The 17,906-nt window shown below is 59.3% G+C and overlaps 1 protein-coding gene across 1 annotated transcript in view; it reads left to right on the top strand.

Annotated features, from left to right (window-relative positions):
- The window catches only part of ZFPM1 (zinc finger protein, FOG family member 1), a 34,891-nt gene that overhangs the window by 2,357 nt on the left and 14,628 nt on the right, over positions 1 to 17,906 (top strand). Inside the window, 2 exon segments of the mRNA XM_050904017.1 lie at positions 12,671 to 12,802; positions 14,745 to 14,834. Coding sequence (XP_050759974.1) covers positions 12,671 to 12,802; positions 14,745 to 14,834 — 222 coding nt within the window.

Genomic DNA, 17,906 nt, shown 5'->3' with positions numbered 1-17,906 from the left:
CTTGCGGGTACCTGCCCCAGGGGGCAGGGGGGGACAGTTGCTTTTCGCCCCCACTCCATCCATGGCTGTAAAACCAGCAACCTCCCTGCAGCTGCTGCCGCTCTATAGGGTTGAGGGTTTTTTTCCCTCTTTATTTTTTCTTTTTTTTTTTTTTTTCTCTTCTGTCTTTTGTTCTGCTGGTAGATAGATGTGAGGGGCTGATAGAGAGCAGGAGCTGATCTCCAACCCAGATAGCCGGTTATATTTATTAACTTCAAACATGGGAGCGCGGGCACGCAGCTGATGAGCGAGGCTGCTGGCAGCTGCCTGTGCGTGCACTTGCAGCGCCGGGTCTTCCGATGGGGGAAGCTGATAAGCAGGAGATTGATCTCGTCTTACTGATGTGCCTCTCCCTCTGTTGTTGTTCTAATATCTATAGATATTTTTTTTTTTCCTCCGAAATTAACTGGAAGTGAACATTTTTGTACTAGTTGCAGGGGCCTGTTTGTGGGTTTTTTCTTTCTTTTTTTTTTTTTCCTTTTCCCTTTCTATTCTGCTTTCAGCTACAGTAGATCTGAGCTCCCGATAAGCACTGAGGCCCGATCTCCATCCTGATAGAGATTGCCAGGGGAGATAAGGACCACTTATCTCTCCCCACCAGACCGGAGCAGGATTCGCTACAACAACAAACACAGCAAAGAGGGGCAAAAGGGCTCCAACAGTTTGTTCCATTGCAAATGTGATTAACGCAAGCGCTTTAATTATCTGATGGGGGGGGGGGGGGGCAGCTGCATATGTGTTTTTATTTCTCAAGGTGTTTTGTTTCCCCCACCCCGTCTGCTCTGCGAAACAAGCTGGGTTGAGAAGCCGAGCTCTCCCCAGCGCCTGTTATCAGCTGCAGATGTTGCATTAGTTTGATGAGAGCTTTGACTTTCTTTTTCGATCGTTATCTCCCATTCTGCTCCGCGGAGCAAACGCATGGGCTGGGGGGGGGGGCGGTGGCGAAAGCACTGTCATATTTTTGCATGTGGATTTTCTTTAATTGCTATTAGATGGTGTTAGATAGATAGCGAGTGTGATCTGCGCTGTTAAACCTGCCGCCTCTTGATGGGGTGGGTTGGGTTGATTTTTGTTTTGTTGGTGTTGGTTTTTTGTTTTGGTTTTTTTTTTTTTTTTCCCTTTCCTCTTTTGCAAGCTTGACTGCTCCCCGGTCCCGCGTGGGCTCTGCGGTGGTGCCGGGCAGGGGGTTGTGGTGCCGGGCAGGGGGTTGTGGTGCCGGGCAGGGGGTCGTGGTGCCGGCCGGACCATGGGAGCCATCCGTCCTGAGTGCTTGGAAAATTGCATTTCTTGTAAAGATGACAGTGGCCAACCCAGCATCTATTTTTAGCGGCGGCGTGGTGAGCTGGTGGCGTGGGATGCTCCTGACACGCCTCCTGCCCGCTCCTCTCCCGCTCCCTTTGCTCGCTGAGTCGCTCCTTTCCTTTCGGTCCGTGCAGGTGACTAACTGCCTCCGCTTGCTTTCCGCACACCCCACACCCCCCCAGTCGCTCTGATGCTGCTGCACTTTTCCATCACAGCCAGCCTCTCTGTGCCTCAGTTTCCCCATCCACGCCTGCCGGGGAAGGGATGCTCCGGGCCGGGGTGGGCGGTGGGGCCTCTGGGGAGGCACGTTACCCCGGGCTGCTCTGCGAGGTGGGGAGGGTTTGCTGCCTGCTCCCCAGGGATGAGCTGGGTGCAGGCAGGGCCTCCCAGCTCCGCTCCCAAAACCGGTATTTTCTGCCCCTCCCCAGGGGCTGCCTCAGCACTGCAGCCCCCGTGCCCCGCTCCCGGCATCCCAAGGGTGGCATCCCCACGTCCCACATGTCTGCTACACCCACGGGCGCTGCCTGCTTGCCTGCCTGCCTGCCAACGCCTCCCCTCTTGTGCAAACCGCCCCCCACCCCGAGGCATTTGCCAGCCCTGACTCAGTGGCATCCCGAAGTGACGGCTCCTGGGTGCTGGCAGGGGTGCAGGCAGCAAAGCCTTATGGCACATCTGCCCCCACAGCGGCTCTGCCCATCCCAGCTGCTGCTGGTCTCTTGGGATGCGCCGTAGGTGGCATCCGGGGTTCCCAGAGGTGAGGACCCATCGTGGTCCCCGCAGGTGGGATGGGGTGGGGGGGGGGTGACCCAGGCTGGGCTGGCGATGCCGTGGTGCTGGTGGGACGCATCTGGCAGAGCCCGCAGCCCTCCGTGGTGAGCTCTCCCAGCCATCGCCGGCCGTTTCCTGACAGTCATTCGGCAGCACCGCAGGGAAGCCGCGCTCCTGCTTAGTGCGGGGTTTGGACCAGCCGTGGGTGATGCTGGAAGAAGTTTCTCTCTTCTTCCATGGCCAGTGGTCCAGGCGTGAGCATCCCTGTGGGCCCCGCATCTGGGAGAGGCATCGGCACCGTGCTTGGCGGCTGGTGGCCAAGGGGACAGCTCGCCTCGGCCTCTCTCCGGAGCAATATATCCATTTATGGGGCTCCGGGCCACCTCGTGCCACCAGCCCCATGCTCTGCCAGCCCTGGGACACGTCATGGCTGTCCCATGCAAGCGCTTCCCTTGATGCCAGGGCACCCTGCGAGCCCCTTTTGGGACCCTGCTCGGGGTGTATCCCCAGGATAGCCCTTCCCGGCCATCCCCATCTCCGCAACGGGCAGGGAGGATGCGTGTGGGATGCTCAGAGGCCAAGTGCCGGATCCAGGCTGGCCACAGCCATGCGTGGGGCACCCAGCAGCGTGGCAAAACCTGTTCTGCCGAGAGCCCCGGCACACGTCCCTGCCGGCGGCCGCGGGGCGGGAAGGCGGTGCTGGCAGCCGTGCCGGCGAGGGAGTCTGCGGCGGCTTTGGCAGGCGGCTGCTTCCAGGGCCCGTGGGCGCTGGGGTTGGGTTGGTTTGTGTCTGCTGCCGCTCTTCCGCCTCCCGCACCCCCGGGGGGACACCCCCGCGCCACCCCTTCCCCGGGCACCCCGAGCAGGCGCGGAGCTGCGGCGATGCCCACGCTGCAGGGACCGTCCCCAACATCCCACGCCGGAGCGGGAAAACCACCTCCGGCTGGGATTTACGGCTCTGGATCTGAACATGCACGGTTGGGCAAGGTCTTATTTTCCCTCGTGAATCACGAGGCCACCTAGCAAGCTGCAGGTTCCCCTTTCGCCAAGTTGCGAGCCGGCCAGCTCGGCAATCGGGGCTTGGGAAAAAAGCAATCCTTTCCCCACGGGTGTTGCAGCAGATTGCGCAAGGGGATAGTGCCACGGCGCAGGTGATCCGCGGTTCCTGGCAAGGGGCAGCCCCGTCCCTCCCTGGGGACCCAGCGATGGCAGCATCCCAAAGACAACGTGGCATCAAGTCACCGGGGAACCAAGTCCTCCGGCATCACCGTGTCCTCATCCACCGTCCGCAGCATCCGTGGGGCACCCTGTGCTGTGCGATGCTCCCGGCCCCGTGCCGGCCGTGGGGTCGATGCCACCCGCATCCCTGGGAAAGGAAGGGACAACGCTGCCCAAACTGGGAGCAGCAGGGCTGGCACAGCCCGGAGACGGAGCCACTGTGCCCTGCTTGGCGTTGGTGGATTTGGGGTCAAATATGCCCATTCTGGGCAAAGGGAAGAGGATGTTTTCCATGCATGCTGTCCATCCTACTGCAAAATACCTACGATTTGCCTTGGAAAACGCTGGCTGGGGTGATGCTGCGGAGAGAAAACCAACCCAGACCTTCCACGGCAGCGCAGCCCAGCGCTGAGACCCAAGGCTGCCCGGCAAGAGGGATGTGAGCGGCCCCGAGCACCGGTCGGAGCAACTGGGAGGGACGGCAGGAGCAGAGAAACCTTGTGCTTTTGAGATTTCTTTATTTAAGAAGAAAAAGTGGAAAACGCCTCTCTGCCAGCCCCACGTCGCGCTCTGGCTCTGTGTGTCCTATGGCTGCGCTGAGGGCATGGATTCTTCTTCCTGGAGGGAGAAGTCGTCAGCTCTTGGAGCTCTTGGAAATCTTCTTATTGGAGAAGAGCAGGAATGGGAGCAGGAGGCCAATATATCTTTTTTTTTTTTTTTTTCTGCGACATGTCCCATGACTGTTTTTGTTGCCTGACTCAGGGCTTTTGGACGCTCCAGCTTGGCCAGGCTGCTGTCCCGCTGCTTATTTTATCAGGAAAGTTCAAGTGTTTCGGGGGTAATACAGTTCCCTCTTCCGACGGCTGCTCGGCAAAGGCTCCGCATTGTTCCTGCAGCAACATGTTTTTTTGGAAGGGATGAAATGCCGAAAGGAATGTAACTGCTGACCTTGGGCTGCAGTGGGGTTAAGGAGTGTGTGCCTATGAGTCACTCCAGATAAGAGCCTTCCACGGCTTTTTTCCTCCAAAATAATTCTTTATCTCCTCTTTCTCACATCAACATATTTTCTTGACATCTCCCATTCGATAGCGCGTGGAGGAAATGTGCTCCTCTAATTTGTTCATCTGATGAAATATAGATGCATTGTTTTCTCTCGTCCTTGGCGAGCCGGGGGGTTGTGGCCCCGTGCTTTGGGGACGTGCGGCGGGGTCGGTGCCCGGGGCTTTGGGGATGCTCGGCAGGGTCGGTACGTGGGGCTTTGGGGATGCTCAGCGGGGTTGGTACCCGGGGTACGCGGGGCTTGGGGGATGCGCCTCGGGGTCGGTACCCGGAACGCGCAGGAGGATGTCCGAGCAGGAGAGCATCACCTCGTGCATCGCCAGCTCGGGGGACTACAGGGAGGAAAAGCTGCTTTTCGCTCCCCCCCCCCCTCCTCGCCTGCTTCGCCGGGAAGTTTGGCCGCTCGCTCGCTTCTCTGTCTCCCAGCCGAGGCCTCTCATGCTACTTCCAGCTCCTATGATAATGCGGAAAGTTGAACTGGCCCCATTACTGCGCTGCGATGGTTGCCTTGATAACGCCCCGATAATGGCAGCGATAGCGGCAGCTCGGTAGCCAATGGCTCTGCCGCTCCTCCCATTAACATTCCCCACCACGGACCAGCTCGGAGCTGCCTATCTGCTCTCCATTTCCACTCCTCCGCTAGATAAGAATGGAAATACTGACTTCATAGCTCACTGATTAAAGTGTCTGGATTTCTTGATAATACACAGATAAATTATGTTTTTCAAAAAGAAGGTAGGGAAGGGAGTGCGAGGGGAGGGAAAAACCTCCAGTCCATTTTTATTATTTTTTTTTTTTTTCCCCCCTTCCCTCTTTCTGGCCGTGCCCTGTGGGTTGGGGTTTTTCTGCTCCAAAACGCCCTCCCCAGCCTGTGCCGGGGGTTGGCAGAGCCCTGTGCGGTGCCCTCGGGGACGGGAGGTCGCGGTGGGCAAAGAATTTTTGGGAGCCACCTGGACGGGGCGTATTGCACGTGCGGATGCGTCCCCGCACTGGGATGGAGATGCCGTCCTCGGAGGCCGGGGACTCGCTCGCATCGCGGGGATGTTTGGCTTCGTCGGCTGCGGCATGTGGCCAGGGTCCCAGTGCCGGCTGCGGCATCTCGGGTGGGCTCCGGCTGTCCCCAGGGACCGGCAGCCGGCTGGCGGGGCCCGGGGATGCTCAGGAAGCGTCTGCCTTTTTTACACCCATCTCCAGCCTGAGCCTCACTGGTTCTGCTGCGGGATGCTGCCCGGTCCAGTGGGATGCTGCCCAGTCCAGTGGGATGCCTTGGGACCGGCCTCATCCCGCTGGCGCATCCAGGCTTAAAGATTATACTTGAGTTTCCTCACTCGTCCCCACTGGAGCAACTGGGGCTTCCAGACTTTCCTTGCACTGGAAAAGGTATCGACCACAAGAATCTAAGTTTGTTTCATCTAAATATAAAACTAAAGAGCAAACAGTATAAAGTTCATTTTTTAATGTGCTGCCCCATTCCAGTTGGGCTGCTCTCTTTATTTTTTTTAGAGGAACTGTGATAAAAAGCAGTGATAAAGCCAGGACTGTTTTGTGTAGGAGTCGGTATCTGCGTTATCTATCTCCCTTTTTCACTCTCCGAGCAGCTCTGTTGTTTTTTACTCTTATCTCGCTCCACCAAAATGCCAAGAACAGGAAAAAAAAAAAAAAAATTAAAAAAAAAAAAAAATAGGCAGCGCAGGCACGCACGTTTGCACGGAGGCAAACTCGGCATCCGCGGAGCCGGGCATGAACGGCCACACTGCTTGGAGTTGGAGGAAGAGGAGGGTTGGGGGTGCCGGGTGAAGGTGCTGGTGATGGAGGGGCTGTGCTGCGGTGGATGCTTGTGCTGGTCCGGCGAAGGCTGCGAGGAGGGGGGCTGTAGCAGTAGGGTTTTTGGGGACAGCGCTGTCCCAGCGGCACCTGGTGACCTTCATCTGCCAGGCTCGGTGCCGGCAGCCCACCCTGCTTCTTCCGTGTTGTACCCTCTTAGGGTCCTTTTCTGCTCCTGGAGCCCCCCCAGCCCCTGCTTGTTGCTGCAGCATTGGCTGGAGACCCCGAAGTGGTCCAGGACAGCACTGGGAGCTGGCACTGGGCACACTGGGGGGCTGTGAGCCACATGGACAGCCCAACCAGAGCATCTTTGGTGATGGGTCGGGATGATCCACCGTCATCCTCGTCCCCATCCCTCCATCCTTGTCCTCGCCTGGTGCCATCATGGACTGATAGTCTCGGGGTGGAGGCTGAAATTTGTCCCCGTTCCCTTCCCAGCAGCTTTTGGCAGCGGGATGGACCCGGCGGGACCTGAAACCGCTTCCCACGGGGAGGGGGACGGCTCCGGTGTGGCATCTCCGGGGTAATTTGTCGCTAGATTAGCAAAGAGCTTGACCTCTGGCCTCGCCGTCACCTGGTATTGATGGGCTCCGGAGGGCCGTGCCGCCAGGCGAGCATCCCCTCCCTGCCCCTAGCCATTCCCGACTGGAACGGCTTTATTCCAGGTGGGAGAAAAAGTACCAGAATTGAGGTTTTTTCACCCAGAAACGCTCCCTTTGGCCAGCAGCAGTGAAGGCACCTGGTGCAGGAGCAGCGGTGGCGATGAGCCTTGCACGCCCGTGCTGCCTTGCACGGTCATGGACGTTTGGAGCCTGATCTTCATGGATGGAGTTTCCTTCCGTATTATCGGGGTATCCAGCTGCTCCCTAACTGCAGGATCACACCGGGCTGCCCAAATCCTGCCCCAATTGGCAGGGGTTAAACATCTCAAACTGCTCTTGGATAGGGATTGGGATGGAGGAAATCCCCAGGTCCCCCTGCTAAGGACCAGCCCCTCTCCACTGGCTGCAGCGGGGCCCCACCAGCTGCCTCAGTTTCCCTCCTGTGCTTTCAACATCATCTCCTCGCCCCGGCTCCCCCGCCAGCCGGGAAGGCAGGACCGCCTTAAGCATCGCATCCCCTTCTCAGGGAGCAATCTGCTCCCATCCATCTGATGTGCCAGGGCCGGGGACGGCTCTATTAGACTCTCTCCTCTCTTAAAATCTATCAGGGCGTTATCGACCCCATCTGAAACGTAAAGTCACTTCATTGTCATTGTCCCTGTATTTTCTTTCTCATTATTTTCCCGTGCCCCCCGCGGCCCGTTCCACATCCACCCCCCCCACCACCCACCCACCCCCCGCCCCGCTGCTGTTTGATATGATGCGGGCTCTCTCGCTATTAGTATTAGTAATCGCGGCCCCTGAAGTGAAACAATCTCCTGTAATCTATCAGCGGTTTATCGGCCCTATCTGAGCGCCGGGAATGGCTGGGCTCGGCGATGGCGCCATGCTCGGCCGCTGATAAAGTTACAGAGTTCAGGCGGTGATGAATGTTAAGTAACTGCACCCCGCGCAGATAGGATATGGACTTGGCAGGGGGAGCAGCTCCGGCTGAAACCAATCTCTCCCCTATCAGCAGGGCTGCTTTTTCTCAGGCTATGCTTCTTCCCCCCCTCCACGGCTCTTTTTTTCCCCGACGGTTGCGGCCGGGGGCTCCCCGATCCAGGGCAGCGCTGCCCCGGATCGGGGAGAGATGCTCGGGGTGTTGCACCCCACGGGTGGATCGATGGGGTGTTTTGCATCACCGGGATGGGGATGCCAGCCCGGATACGTTTTTGCGGTGGTCGGGATGCTGCGGGGTGCGGACATCAGCATCCCCCCCCCCATCAGTAACTGGAGCATCCCCCTGTGAGCACTTGCAGCATCCTCCACCCCCATGAGAAACCACAGCACTCCCCGCCACCTTCATTCCCCAATATCCTTCATTCCCCTCCTAGATAAATTAGGCCTAAACATATTATAAATTTAATAATAAATTATTATAAATAGCCACCATGAGCATTTGCAGCACCCACACCCCCCATGAGCAATCGCAGCATCCCCCACCACCTCTATTCCCCCACTAACCTTTATTCCCCTCCTGGCCAAATTAGGCCTAAATACTTTATAAATTTAATAATAAATTATTATAAATAGGCCCCATAAGCGATCGCACCATCCCCCACTATCCTTCATTCCCCTCCTGGATAAATTCGACCTAAATACTTTATAAATTTAATTATAAACTATTATAAATCCCCCCCCCCCAAACAATCGCAGCATCTCCTCCTGCCAGCAATTGCAGCGTCCCACCAGCAATCGTAGCATCCCCCGCCACCGTCATTCCCCTCCTGGGTAAATTAGGCATAATTTAATAATAAATTATTATAAATACATTCTACATCCCCCCTCCACCTACCAGCTCCCCAAACATATATATTTTTTTTTCCTTGCCCTTTTAACACAGGGCACCGCGGGAAGGGTCGGGGCGAGTTTTATCTGGGGGCGATGGAGAAGGGCCCCGAATTAGAGATAGGTACCGCTGGGGCTGGGGGGGCTGGCCCCAACCGCTATCGGCTCCGTGCACGGGGCTGATATTTAATGTGCCGATATCCATGGGGGGAGCCCGGCCCTGGGATGCTGCAGGCGGGCTGATAGGGGAGAGGGTTGATTTGTGCTCAAAAAGGTCCGTTTTCCTCCAAAATGGGGGTCCCGGGCAAGGGGGGTGTGTGTCTCACCCACCGGGACCCCTGTTTTTGGAGAGCATTGTAATTTAATGCTGGATCCCCGCAGCATCAACCAAGGGGAGGGAAAATAATAACCCGCTGGATAACATGACCTTTGAGGACCGGCTTCATTTCCCAGCCACTGAAACCTCGTTTGCCCTCGGCCGCCGCGCTTGGCATCCCCAATCCCCGGGGAACGGGCTCAGGGGCACCTGAGGTCGTCGGTAAAAGCAAACATTAATATGTACCGGGGAAAAAATTGGGTGAGAAGAGGCGGGCTGGTGTCCCATCAGATACCGGTGGTTTTTGGATTTGCAGCCCAGGTTGCTCTCTGGGTGTTGCTTGCTGCGGGGCGGACACGGCACAACCTTGCTACGAGACCCTGGGGAATCCCCGGGCTGTGCCGAACCCCACCGAATCACCGGTGCAAGGAAGGATCAGGAGCGGCTGCGACCCTCCCCGAGGGCGGCTTTCCCCAGGGAATACCAGCCCCTGTGCCCGCTTCTGCAGCCCTTTGCTCGCGGCTGCAAAAATTGGGGGAAAATAAGGAGGTTTAGGGGCAGCGGCACCGCCCCAAGGAGGCGATGCCTGAACTGGATTCCCTGCGTCTCGATCGTGCCGTGATGGATGAGCATCGTGGCGGTGCTGGTGGGGAGCCTCACCCAGCTGCTTTGGGGTTTATTGTTTGGGGTTTTCGGGGGGTTTTTTTTTTGGTTTATTTTTAATTGGAAGATGGATTCCGGGCCAGCATGGGGATAAGGAGGAGCTGGAAGGATGAAGAAGAGAGCCTCCATCGTGCTGCCCGTGTGGTCCTGCCGAGCCTGGTGGAGCTGGGGACGTCCCCTGGGTCCCACTGGCGCCGGGGGGGTGACACCCCAGAGCCCAGCACCCTGGGGACTCGCTGCACGACGAGCTTTGAGGTGCCTGTAGATGAGATTTGGGGTGTGAGGCTGCCGGGATCCAGGCTCTCGCCCTCGCTCCCCGGCTCCCAGAGCCTTCCCTTGGGCTCACCACCTGTCCGGCCTTTTTATTTTTAAAAATAGTAAGTTTTTGGAGTTGGATGCGTGCCGATGAACGCCAGACGGCGAAGGCAGGTTGCCCCCAGCCTGCACATGTTTTCGGTCCAGGACCTGCTTTCTGCCACGGGGACTCCTCCTCCTCCTCCTCCTCCTCCTCCTCCTCCTCCTCCTCCTCCTCCTCCTCCTCCCCACTCCAGAGCCGGTGGGAAAGTCTGGGGCTGTTGCTATTTTCTATCTGTTATCAAGGCCTCTTATCGCTTTGCTCTTGTCTGTGTGCCGGCTTTCGGAGCGTCCAGGGTCTCGCTCTTGGCAGCCTGGAGAAGCCTCCCCTCCTTTTTTATTTTCTATATTATTTTTCCTTTTATTTCATTTTCCGGCTAAGCGCAAAGAATCAAGACAAGGTTTATTGTTCCTGCGCCAGGAGAACCTTAATTTGAGTGAAATGATCAAATCATTACCTGGGTAACGATGGGTTTTCCTAATGCTGGAAAAACCCCAGGAATACCGACCCTCGCGCCCTCCCGGCCCCGCATCCCCAGCCTGCGCACGGGTGACATGGGCACATCGCCTCCGCTTCCTGCAAGTTTTTACAATCGCTGTAATTTTTTAAAAAAAAAGAAGAGGGGGGGGGGGGAAAAAGAAATCCTTCGTTGTTATCAAAAAAAAAAAAGGAGGGAGAAGGAGGGAGGGAGCAGAGTTAATCGTCGAAGCGGAGTATCTTGGAAGGGAGCATTTTTTGGCTCTTCCCCTCTCTGTAAAGCCAGCCTCAGTAATTCAGTTTTAAAGCATGAAAAAAGGGAGTTGATGAAATTCCACTATCAGCACTGAACCAATATGCAAAATATCTCACCGAAAATCAAATAGCTATTATGTTTTCATTTCCATTTCAGCGTATTTGCTTAATGAAGAATAGACAGATCAGGCAAGCCGAGGGAGGCTGTGTGCGGTGATAACTGTGCAGGGCTTCCAGCAATCCCGCAGAAGTGACGCTCCGCTCCCTGCTCCGTGCTCCCCCTCCCTCCCTTTTTTTTTTTTTCCTTTTTTTCCCTTTTTTTTTTTCTTTTTTTTATTTTTGTTTAAGCTATCCAGTAGTTCATTTAACCCACGCAGCCGGGAGCGCCGGGGCCAGAGCATCCCCTGGGGATGGGCGGGCGCGCTGGGAGCAGGATGCTGCGATGGGACAGGCTGGGTGCGGGGATGCATCAGGGGACCACGGTGACATGGTGCCGGGATGCTGCCGGCCACCCATCATCCCCCTAGGCACTCGGTGACGCTGCGGTACCCAAACCCCAGGTTTTATACCATTGCATTTTACGGGGCATCCCTGTCTCCCTCCTAGCCGGGGCTTGGTGTTTCGGGGTAGGATGCGGGTGGTCTGGGCACCCCTGGGTGGGTGCCACATGCTGTCCCAGCCCCGTCCATCCCTTCCCAGCCCCGTCCATCCCGCCCTGGTTCTGTCCATCCCTCCCCAGCCAGGCTGGAGGTGCCAAGCCATGGAGCAGGCGAGAGTCGGGTTAACTTTATCAGAAGCCCAAGAGCCGTGAAGGCGTGAAAGAAGAAATTAGCCTAACAATGTTTCATTTACAGCGAGAGAAACGATTTGTTAGCTGGCAATTGTTTCTGAATATTATCAGAGCCTTTTTAATTGTGCTGGAACTGAAATTAGCAGAATTAGAATAAATTGCCTTCCCTTCTCCCGCAGCCTCTTTATTCACGCTCATTGTTGTCTGCTTTGTATAGATTATGGGCTCTTTGTTCTCCTGCTGTAAATATACATGCCTGGAGTCACAGAGAGCAGCTGAGGTCTGCAGACGGTTTGTCACCGCGCCGTTCCCCCTGCCCGCGTGCCGGGCTCGGTGAGGCGGTGCCGGATGGGGCACCGGGCAGCCCCCGGCGCGGCTTCGTGCGGCAGGAGCCGCGTGCACCGCTGTTTCTTTCTGTCTTGATTTTGGCGCAGATGGGGGCAGGGGGGGGATGCTGCGTTGTCATGGAAACAGCAGCATGGGCCGGCAGGGCTGTTTGGGGGGGGGCTGCTGGGGTATCCCCCACATACACCCCGTTTGCACCCTCCATGCATCCTGCTTGCACCCCCGTTTGCACCTGTGTCCCCACTGCAGCGTCCCCCTTTGTCCGGGGCTGTGGGCATGGGGGGGGGGGGGCTGTGTCATGGGTCCCCCGTCAGACAAGGGGTGCTGGGGACCGTGGGGGACAGTCTCTGGGGTCCCTCACCCCATTCGGGGCAGGTGCCGGGGGGAGTTTTGGGTGGGAAGCGCGGGTGAGCGGTGCAGCAGGCTGGGCACCTCGCCGTGCCGCAGACGTATGCCCGTGGTACGTGGGGACCCAACTCGCTTCCCGGGCAGGTGTGGGGCTCATTCCCCACGATGTCTGGGGGGGGAGGGGGGGGGGAACTGGGCATCCCTCGGGGGACACCCCGGAACAAGGCGGGTGGCTCTATAAACCCCCCTCTGCAAGGGGACAAGGGACCCCAAGGAGATGCTGGACCGCAGGGCTGGCCGGGGAGGGGGTTTCCCTTCCCGTGGCGTGCAGAGCTGCAGGGCATCTCCTCTGGGCCCCATGCCCGCGGTGGGTCAGGGAAAAGGCCCTTTGCATCCTGCATTTCCCAACTGGAAAAACCCACTGGGGTTTTTTCCCTCCGGTTCTCCCCCCACTAACCACCCCCTCTGTGTTTCGGCAGGTTCCCTGGCAGCGATGGAGGAAGGTGAGGACGGCCCGGCGGGGGAGAAGAGCCCCTCGGAGAGGGAGGGGGCCGCCTCGGACCGCGAGGGCTCTGCCGAGCGCGACGCCTCCAGCCCCCCCGGCAGCGAAGGTGAGCCTCGCCGCGATGGCAGGGGGCTGCCCGGGGTGTCCCCCCACCATGGGGACGGGCTCTGCCACCGGAGCAACCTGCTGGGCACGCCGGCATCCTGGGCATCATCTCTGCTGTTGGCGCATGGTGTTAATTAGCAAACGAAGCATCCCGCTCACCCGTCGAGGGTTGGGCTGTTGGTTAAGCGAGACCCCCAGTCTCCCTGGGTGCTCCATCCCTCCGGGCACCCTCCGGCCGGCGGCGGGACATAGTGAGGGCAGCCTGGCCCTGGGGATGATGGCGAGCAACCGGCCAGGAGCGAGGATGCTCCCCGGCACAGAGGGACTCCCCGCGGCCAACGCAGGCAGGAGCAATCTCGGCTTAGCCGGGGGCAGCGTCGTGCTGGGGGGGGGCCCCGCAAGCCGGGCTGCTGGAAACTGGAGGTGGGTTGCTCGCCGAGATGGCTGCTAATGAGCACCGTCACCCTGTATCCGTTTCAGCGCCTTTCACCGGCCCCGGCGCTGAGCCCTGCCGGTGGCAGCGGAGGATGTGGGGGTGCAAAGTAACCCCCCCCCCCAGGGATGTAAAGTGACCCCCTGGGGTGCAAAGTGACTCCCCAGGGTACAAAGCAGCCACCGAGGCCGCAAGCGCTGGCACCGGCAGCGCCAGGGATGGGGATGGGGGGGACGGGGCCGTTGCTGCCTGCTTCCTGCCCGCGCCACCGCCTGCCTGCTGCCGCGCCATGCCGTGCCCCACCCCAGAGGTGGCTGCGTTTCAGGGCTGGGCTGAAACAGTCCCCAGATATCCTTTAAGTTCCTTCCTGTGGAGGTGGGGGCAAATCCTAATCAGTTAATGTTTGCAGTGCCCTTCAAGATAACCGTGGTGGGGCAAGGCTGCGCCGGCTAATGGAGCCGGCCGGTGCCCGGCAAGCGCCCGCTGCCTTCATCCACCGGCAACCAGGGAGCAAAGCGTCCCCCAAAACCACGGGAGCCAACCCGTGATGCACCAGGGAAGGGGGAGGATCCACGCCGGCACCCCGATAGCCGGGGCAGGGAGGGTTCGCCGGCAAACTTTGCTCGGCAGCAGGGAGAAGCGAGCGGCTCTTATCTGATGGGGGAGCCGGGCTGGGGGCGAGGGAGCCGGGAGCCCGGGCGCGGAGCTGCACCTGGCACTAGCCTGCCTCGATAAAAAGGTGATAGCAGAGATAACGCCGTGCAGCAATAACGGCCACTAAAGCTTTCAGCGCGATGGATAAAAATCGATATGCCAGGCACTTTGATTTATAGCCAAAAATAATAGGACTTTTATACCCGGTGATTGATTTATTTGATGTTAATCATTCCGCTTATCACCTGTATTAATAATCTCCAATGCCGGTGACGTCACCCCTGGGTGTTCGCTCTGGCGCCGATCGATTGGGCTCCGCGCTGGTTATCCACCCGGGACGCCAAGGCAAACATGTACTTTGGGCACTAATCTTCCACACTGTCATATGCAGATAGGCTTTATCAGCTGCATCTCCAGCAGCAGTTAATGGAGAAAATAATTGTTATCAAGTTGCTATGAATACGCCACAAATAGAGCCATGATGGGAGTGGGGCTGAACCGGGTGACGTGGGGCCCGCGGTGGGATGGGAGAGATGCGGGGGTTGGGTTTTGGGGGTGGGAGGTGGGTGCCCACCCGGGGGTGGCTCGGGAAATCCCTGGGGAGGATGCATGAGTGGGCTTGGCTGTCCTTACGCGTCATCCCGTGGGGCGCAGGGGACCCCACGGCTGGGCAATGGGGGGTTTTGGACACAGGGATTTTGAGGGGAACCCCCCCATGCACATCCTTGAGAGTGAACCCCTTCCCTGCGCGCATCCTGGCCCCGGGGTGTCGCCGGGCCGGTGGTCCCGACCCCCGTGGGATGCTGCCTCTGAAATTCCCCGCACATGACCTGCTGCCTTCCCTCTCCTGCTGCAGAGTCCAGAGACGCCCCAGAGAGTCCGAAGGAGCCGGAGAAGCCGGGTCCCGGAGAAAACCCGCGGGAGCCAGACGCCTGGAATGGGCCAGGTGAGTCCCCGGTGTGCGGCCAGTCATCCTGCTCCATCCCAGCTTCCCGGCTGGACCGTGGGCTGGAGCAGCCAGAGCAGCCCCCAGGCATTCGCCTCCTCTTGCAAAAACCAGTATGAGGAGGACTGGGAGCGCTGGGAGCTGAGCAGGCTGCAAACACCAGCACTTCTGCTGGGAGAGGAGGTACGAGATGATGGTTGTGGTCCTCCACGTCCCCAAGCCACTGTTGGGACAGCAAAAACCGAGCCAGGAGCGGCAAGGATGCCGGCACCATGGCTGGCATCACGGTCCCCGGCGCAGGGAGGGTTCAGACCCCGTCCTGCATCTCCCCGCGCTCATGAGGGCACTTTGCAAACATCCTGGCAACCACAAGAGCGACGCTCGAGCGGTTTCGCGATGGTTATCAAAACCCCAAGGAGCGAATACAGCCCTCTATCTCCCTCTTGGCATCTCCGTGCCGGGGCTGCCAGCACCCTGGCAGCCCGGCGAGGCCAGGCGTGCCGTGTGGGTACCCCGCGCCCTATCGCCCCGCTATCTCCAAACCGACCCGCCGATGGGGTTTACCGTCGGGGCTCCGCCGTGCAGATTGGGTTGGCAGGCGCCTGTCCGCTGGGGATGGCACCCGGCAAGCGGATGGGGACGGGACCGGGGGAAGCTGAGACCCCCCCCCAAGGGTGGATGTGCCATATTTCGGGCCCCGTTCGTGCTGCCAGCCCCTGCCCGCACCCCGCTCCTCCCAGGGGACCTCCCGGCTGGGCGATGCCAGTGGATCTGGTTTTGGAGCAGCCCCGTGGAGCAGCGCGTGATGGGAAGGGGTGACCCTGATGCAGGACGGCGATCGCCCTTCAGTGATGGATGCAACGGGGGGGGGGTTCCCAGTGCGTCCCCAAGGCCACCAGCCTCCCGCGTGGGCTGGGCGATGGAGAAGCCCTGGGAAATGCCGGCTGCCAGCGCACGTGCTCTTGCAGCTGCCAAAATCCCCACGGCCCAGCGGGGAGCCATGGCCCCGCTCTCCCTTCCCGCCCCATCCGAGGGGAAGCTCTCGCCGGCCCCGCTGATATCCCGGCCCTTCCTGCGTGCCGGGCAGGAAGGAGCTGCGAGGCCACCCCCGGCTCCTCCTTATCTGCTCCCCGGCCCTTTGCCCCCGGCAATGCCGGGCTCCCCGCTCCTGCGCTGGCATCCCGGTGCAGGGCAGGAGGGGGCCGCGATGCCAAACCCATGGGTGTCCCCGTACCCCGGGCATCACGGCACCGCGCAGCCCCATATCCCGGCAGCACCGTCAACCGCGGGCTCCCCAAAAGGGACCACGAAGCCTCGGCTCTGGCCATGCCTCCCCTTCCCCCCCTCTTCCCTCGCCGGAGCGGGTTATTTGCATTCTTTATGTAAAAGAGATTTTATTATCGCCTTCTCCCAGCCCATCTCTATTCTGGTAATTGGAGTGGTATTAATTTCTGTGTGGCTGGGAGTTGATGGCGGTCCGGCGATGCTGCAGCGATAGGGTGTTCCTTTCGCACCAACCGCCGCGATAGCCCGTCTATCAGGCGCTCTGCAGGCTCTGCACTTATCAGGGATGGAGCTGGCGAAAAGGGAAACTCTGAGCAGCCTGAATTTTCTTTTTTATCTGGCAGGATCCGCCGTATGTCAGCAATGGCAGCCGCGAAGATGCGGTGCGGCGGCGGGGGGGGGGGGGGCAAGCGGGCTCCTCCGGGCGGCTTTGTTCGTGCCCTGCGGGGTCTCACCTTCCCCTGGCCTTTTTTGGGGGGCTACGAGGCTAACCCCCCCTCTATGGCTTTGCCCTCTGGGTCTCCAGAATTGCTGCCCGCCGGGTGCACCGCCGTGCCGGAGGCTCGGCAGCACGGGGACGCGGCGTGCTGGGACCTCGCCACGGGGCTCCTTGGCCCCGCGTGCCGGCGAGGGAGAAGGAGTATTTTGTTTTATCTTTGACATGACCTTGTTCACTGGAGGGGGCTGCCGCTCGCCCGGCTGATGTGCAAATCCCCGGGAGCTGGAGGCTGTAATCCTCGACTTGGGAGCCTTTACAGATGTGCCGCCCCTTTGGCCGGGGTGCTGGGACACCCCAAGTCGGTTCTGTTTCCCGACGGGATCCCAGGATGGAGCATGGTCATGCTTTGTGCCCACTTGTGCCAGCCACTTGCTCCTCTGGTGGGTCCGGAGAGGGGATGTGCATCCTCCCCAATTCCCCCAAACCACCCCAAATTCCGCCAAGCCCTTCCCTGCAGCCCTGCCAGCGGCTCTCTGCCATGCCCCAGGTTTCCATCTTTCCCGCTCCTTTTTTTTTTGCTCTGGAGCGGGGCCGGTAGTGGAGACTTTCGGGAGCACCCGCAGCCTCCAGCTCCCCTCCCGGGGCTGTCCCCTCCCGCCCCATCGCTGCCCAGCCAACCTCACCAAGTCCGGCCAGTTTTCCCAGAGGGATAAGGTGAAAAGCTCCCAACAAATTTCACGAACGTGGTGTTGGGACGGGGGAATGGAGGAGAGCAGAGCCCCGCTGAGGGACAGGCTGCTCAACCGCGTTATGGGACACTGGAGCATCCCCAGCGGGAGCTGCCGGGAGGCTGCAGCCCCTGGGAAGCCTGGCCGGCGCTTGCCTTTCTGCAAGGTGGGATGAAGCTTTTTGGTTTTGTCCCTGTGGGGACACCGCCGGGCCACCGATAGGGAAGGGATGGAGCAGACGGGGCCAAACCCGGGGTAGCTTTTGCCTTGTCCCCCCTGGCCATCTCCCACCACCTTCCCCGAAAGAGCAGCGGTCGCTCCCAGGGGGTTCCTCACCCCGTTTCCTACGTCGGCTTCTCTATGTGGGTCCCCACCAAGATTTCCACCTCGCTGAGCCCCCAGTCCCCTGCTGCCAGTTCATCTGTTCGGGGTTTATTTAATTGCTCCCAGGCGGTAACGATGGCTCTGGGTTAATTACAGAGCATGGCACAGGTCCACCTCTCCCAGGACCGGCCGTGAACCCCAAATCCATCCTTGCCACCAGTCCTGCATGCGGGGTATCTGGATGGGACAGAGCAACTTCTTATTTTTTTGGTGCATCTAATTAAAACTGCAAACTTC

The sequence above is a fragment of the Gymnogyps californianus genome, chromosome 12, assembly GCF_018139145.2.
Source record: "Gymnogyps californianus isolate 813 chromosome 12, ASM1813914v2, whole genome shotgun sequence".
NCBI lineage: Eukaryota > Metazoa > Chordata > Aves > Accipitriformes > Cathartidae > Gymnogyps > Gymnogyps californianus.
This window is presented reverse-complemented; position numbering and strand designations above follow the sequence as displayed.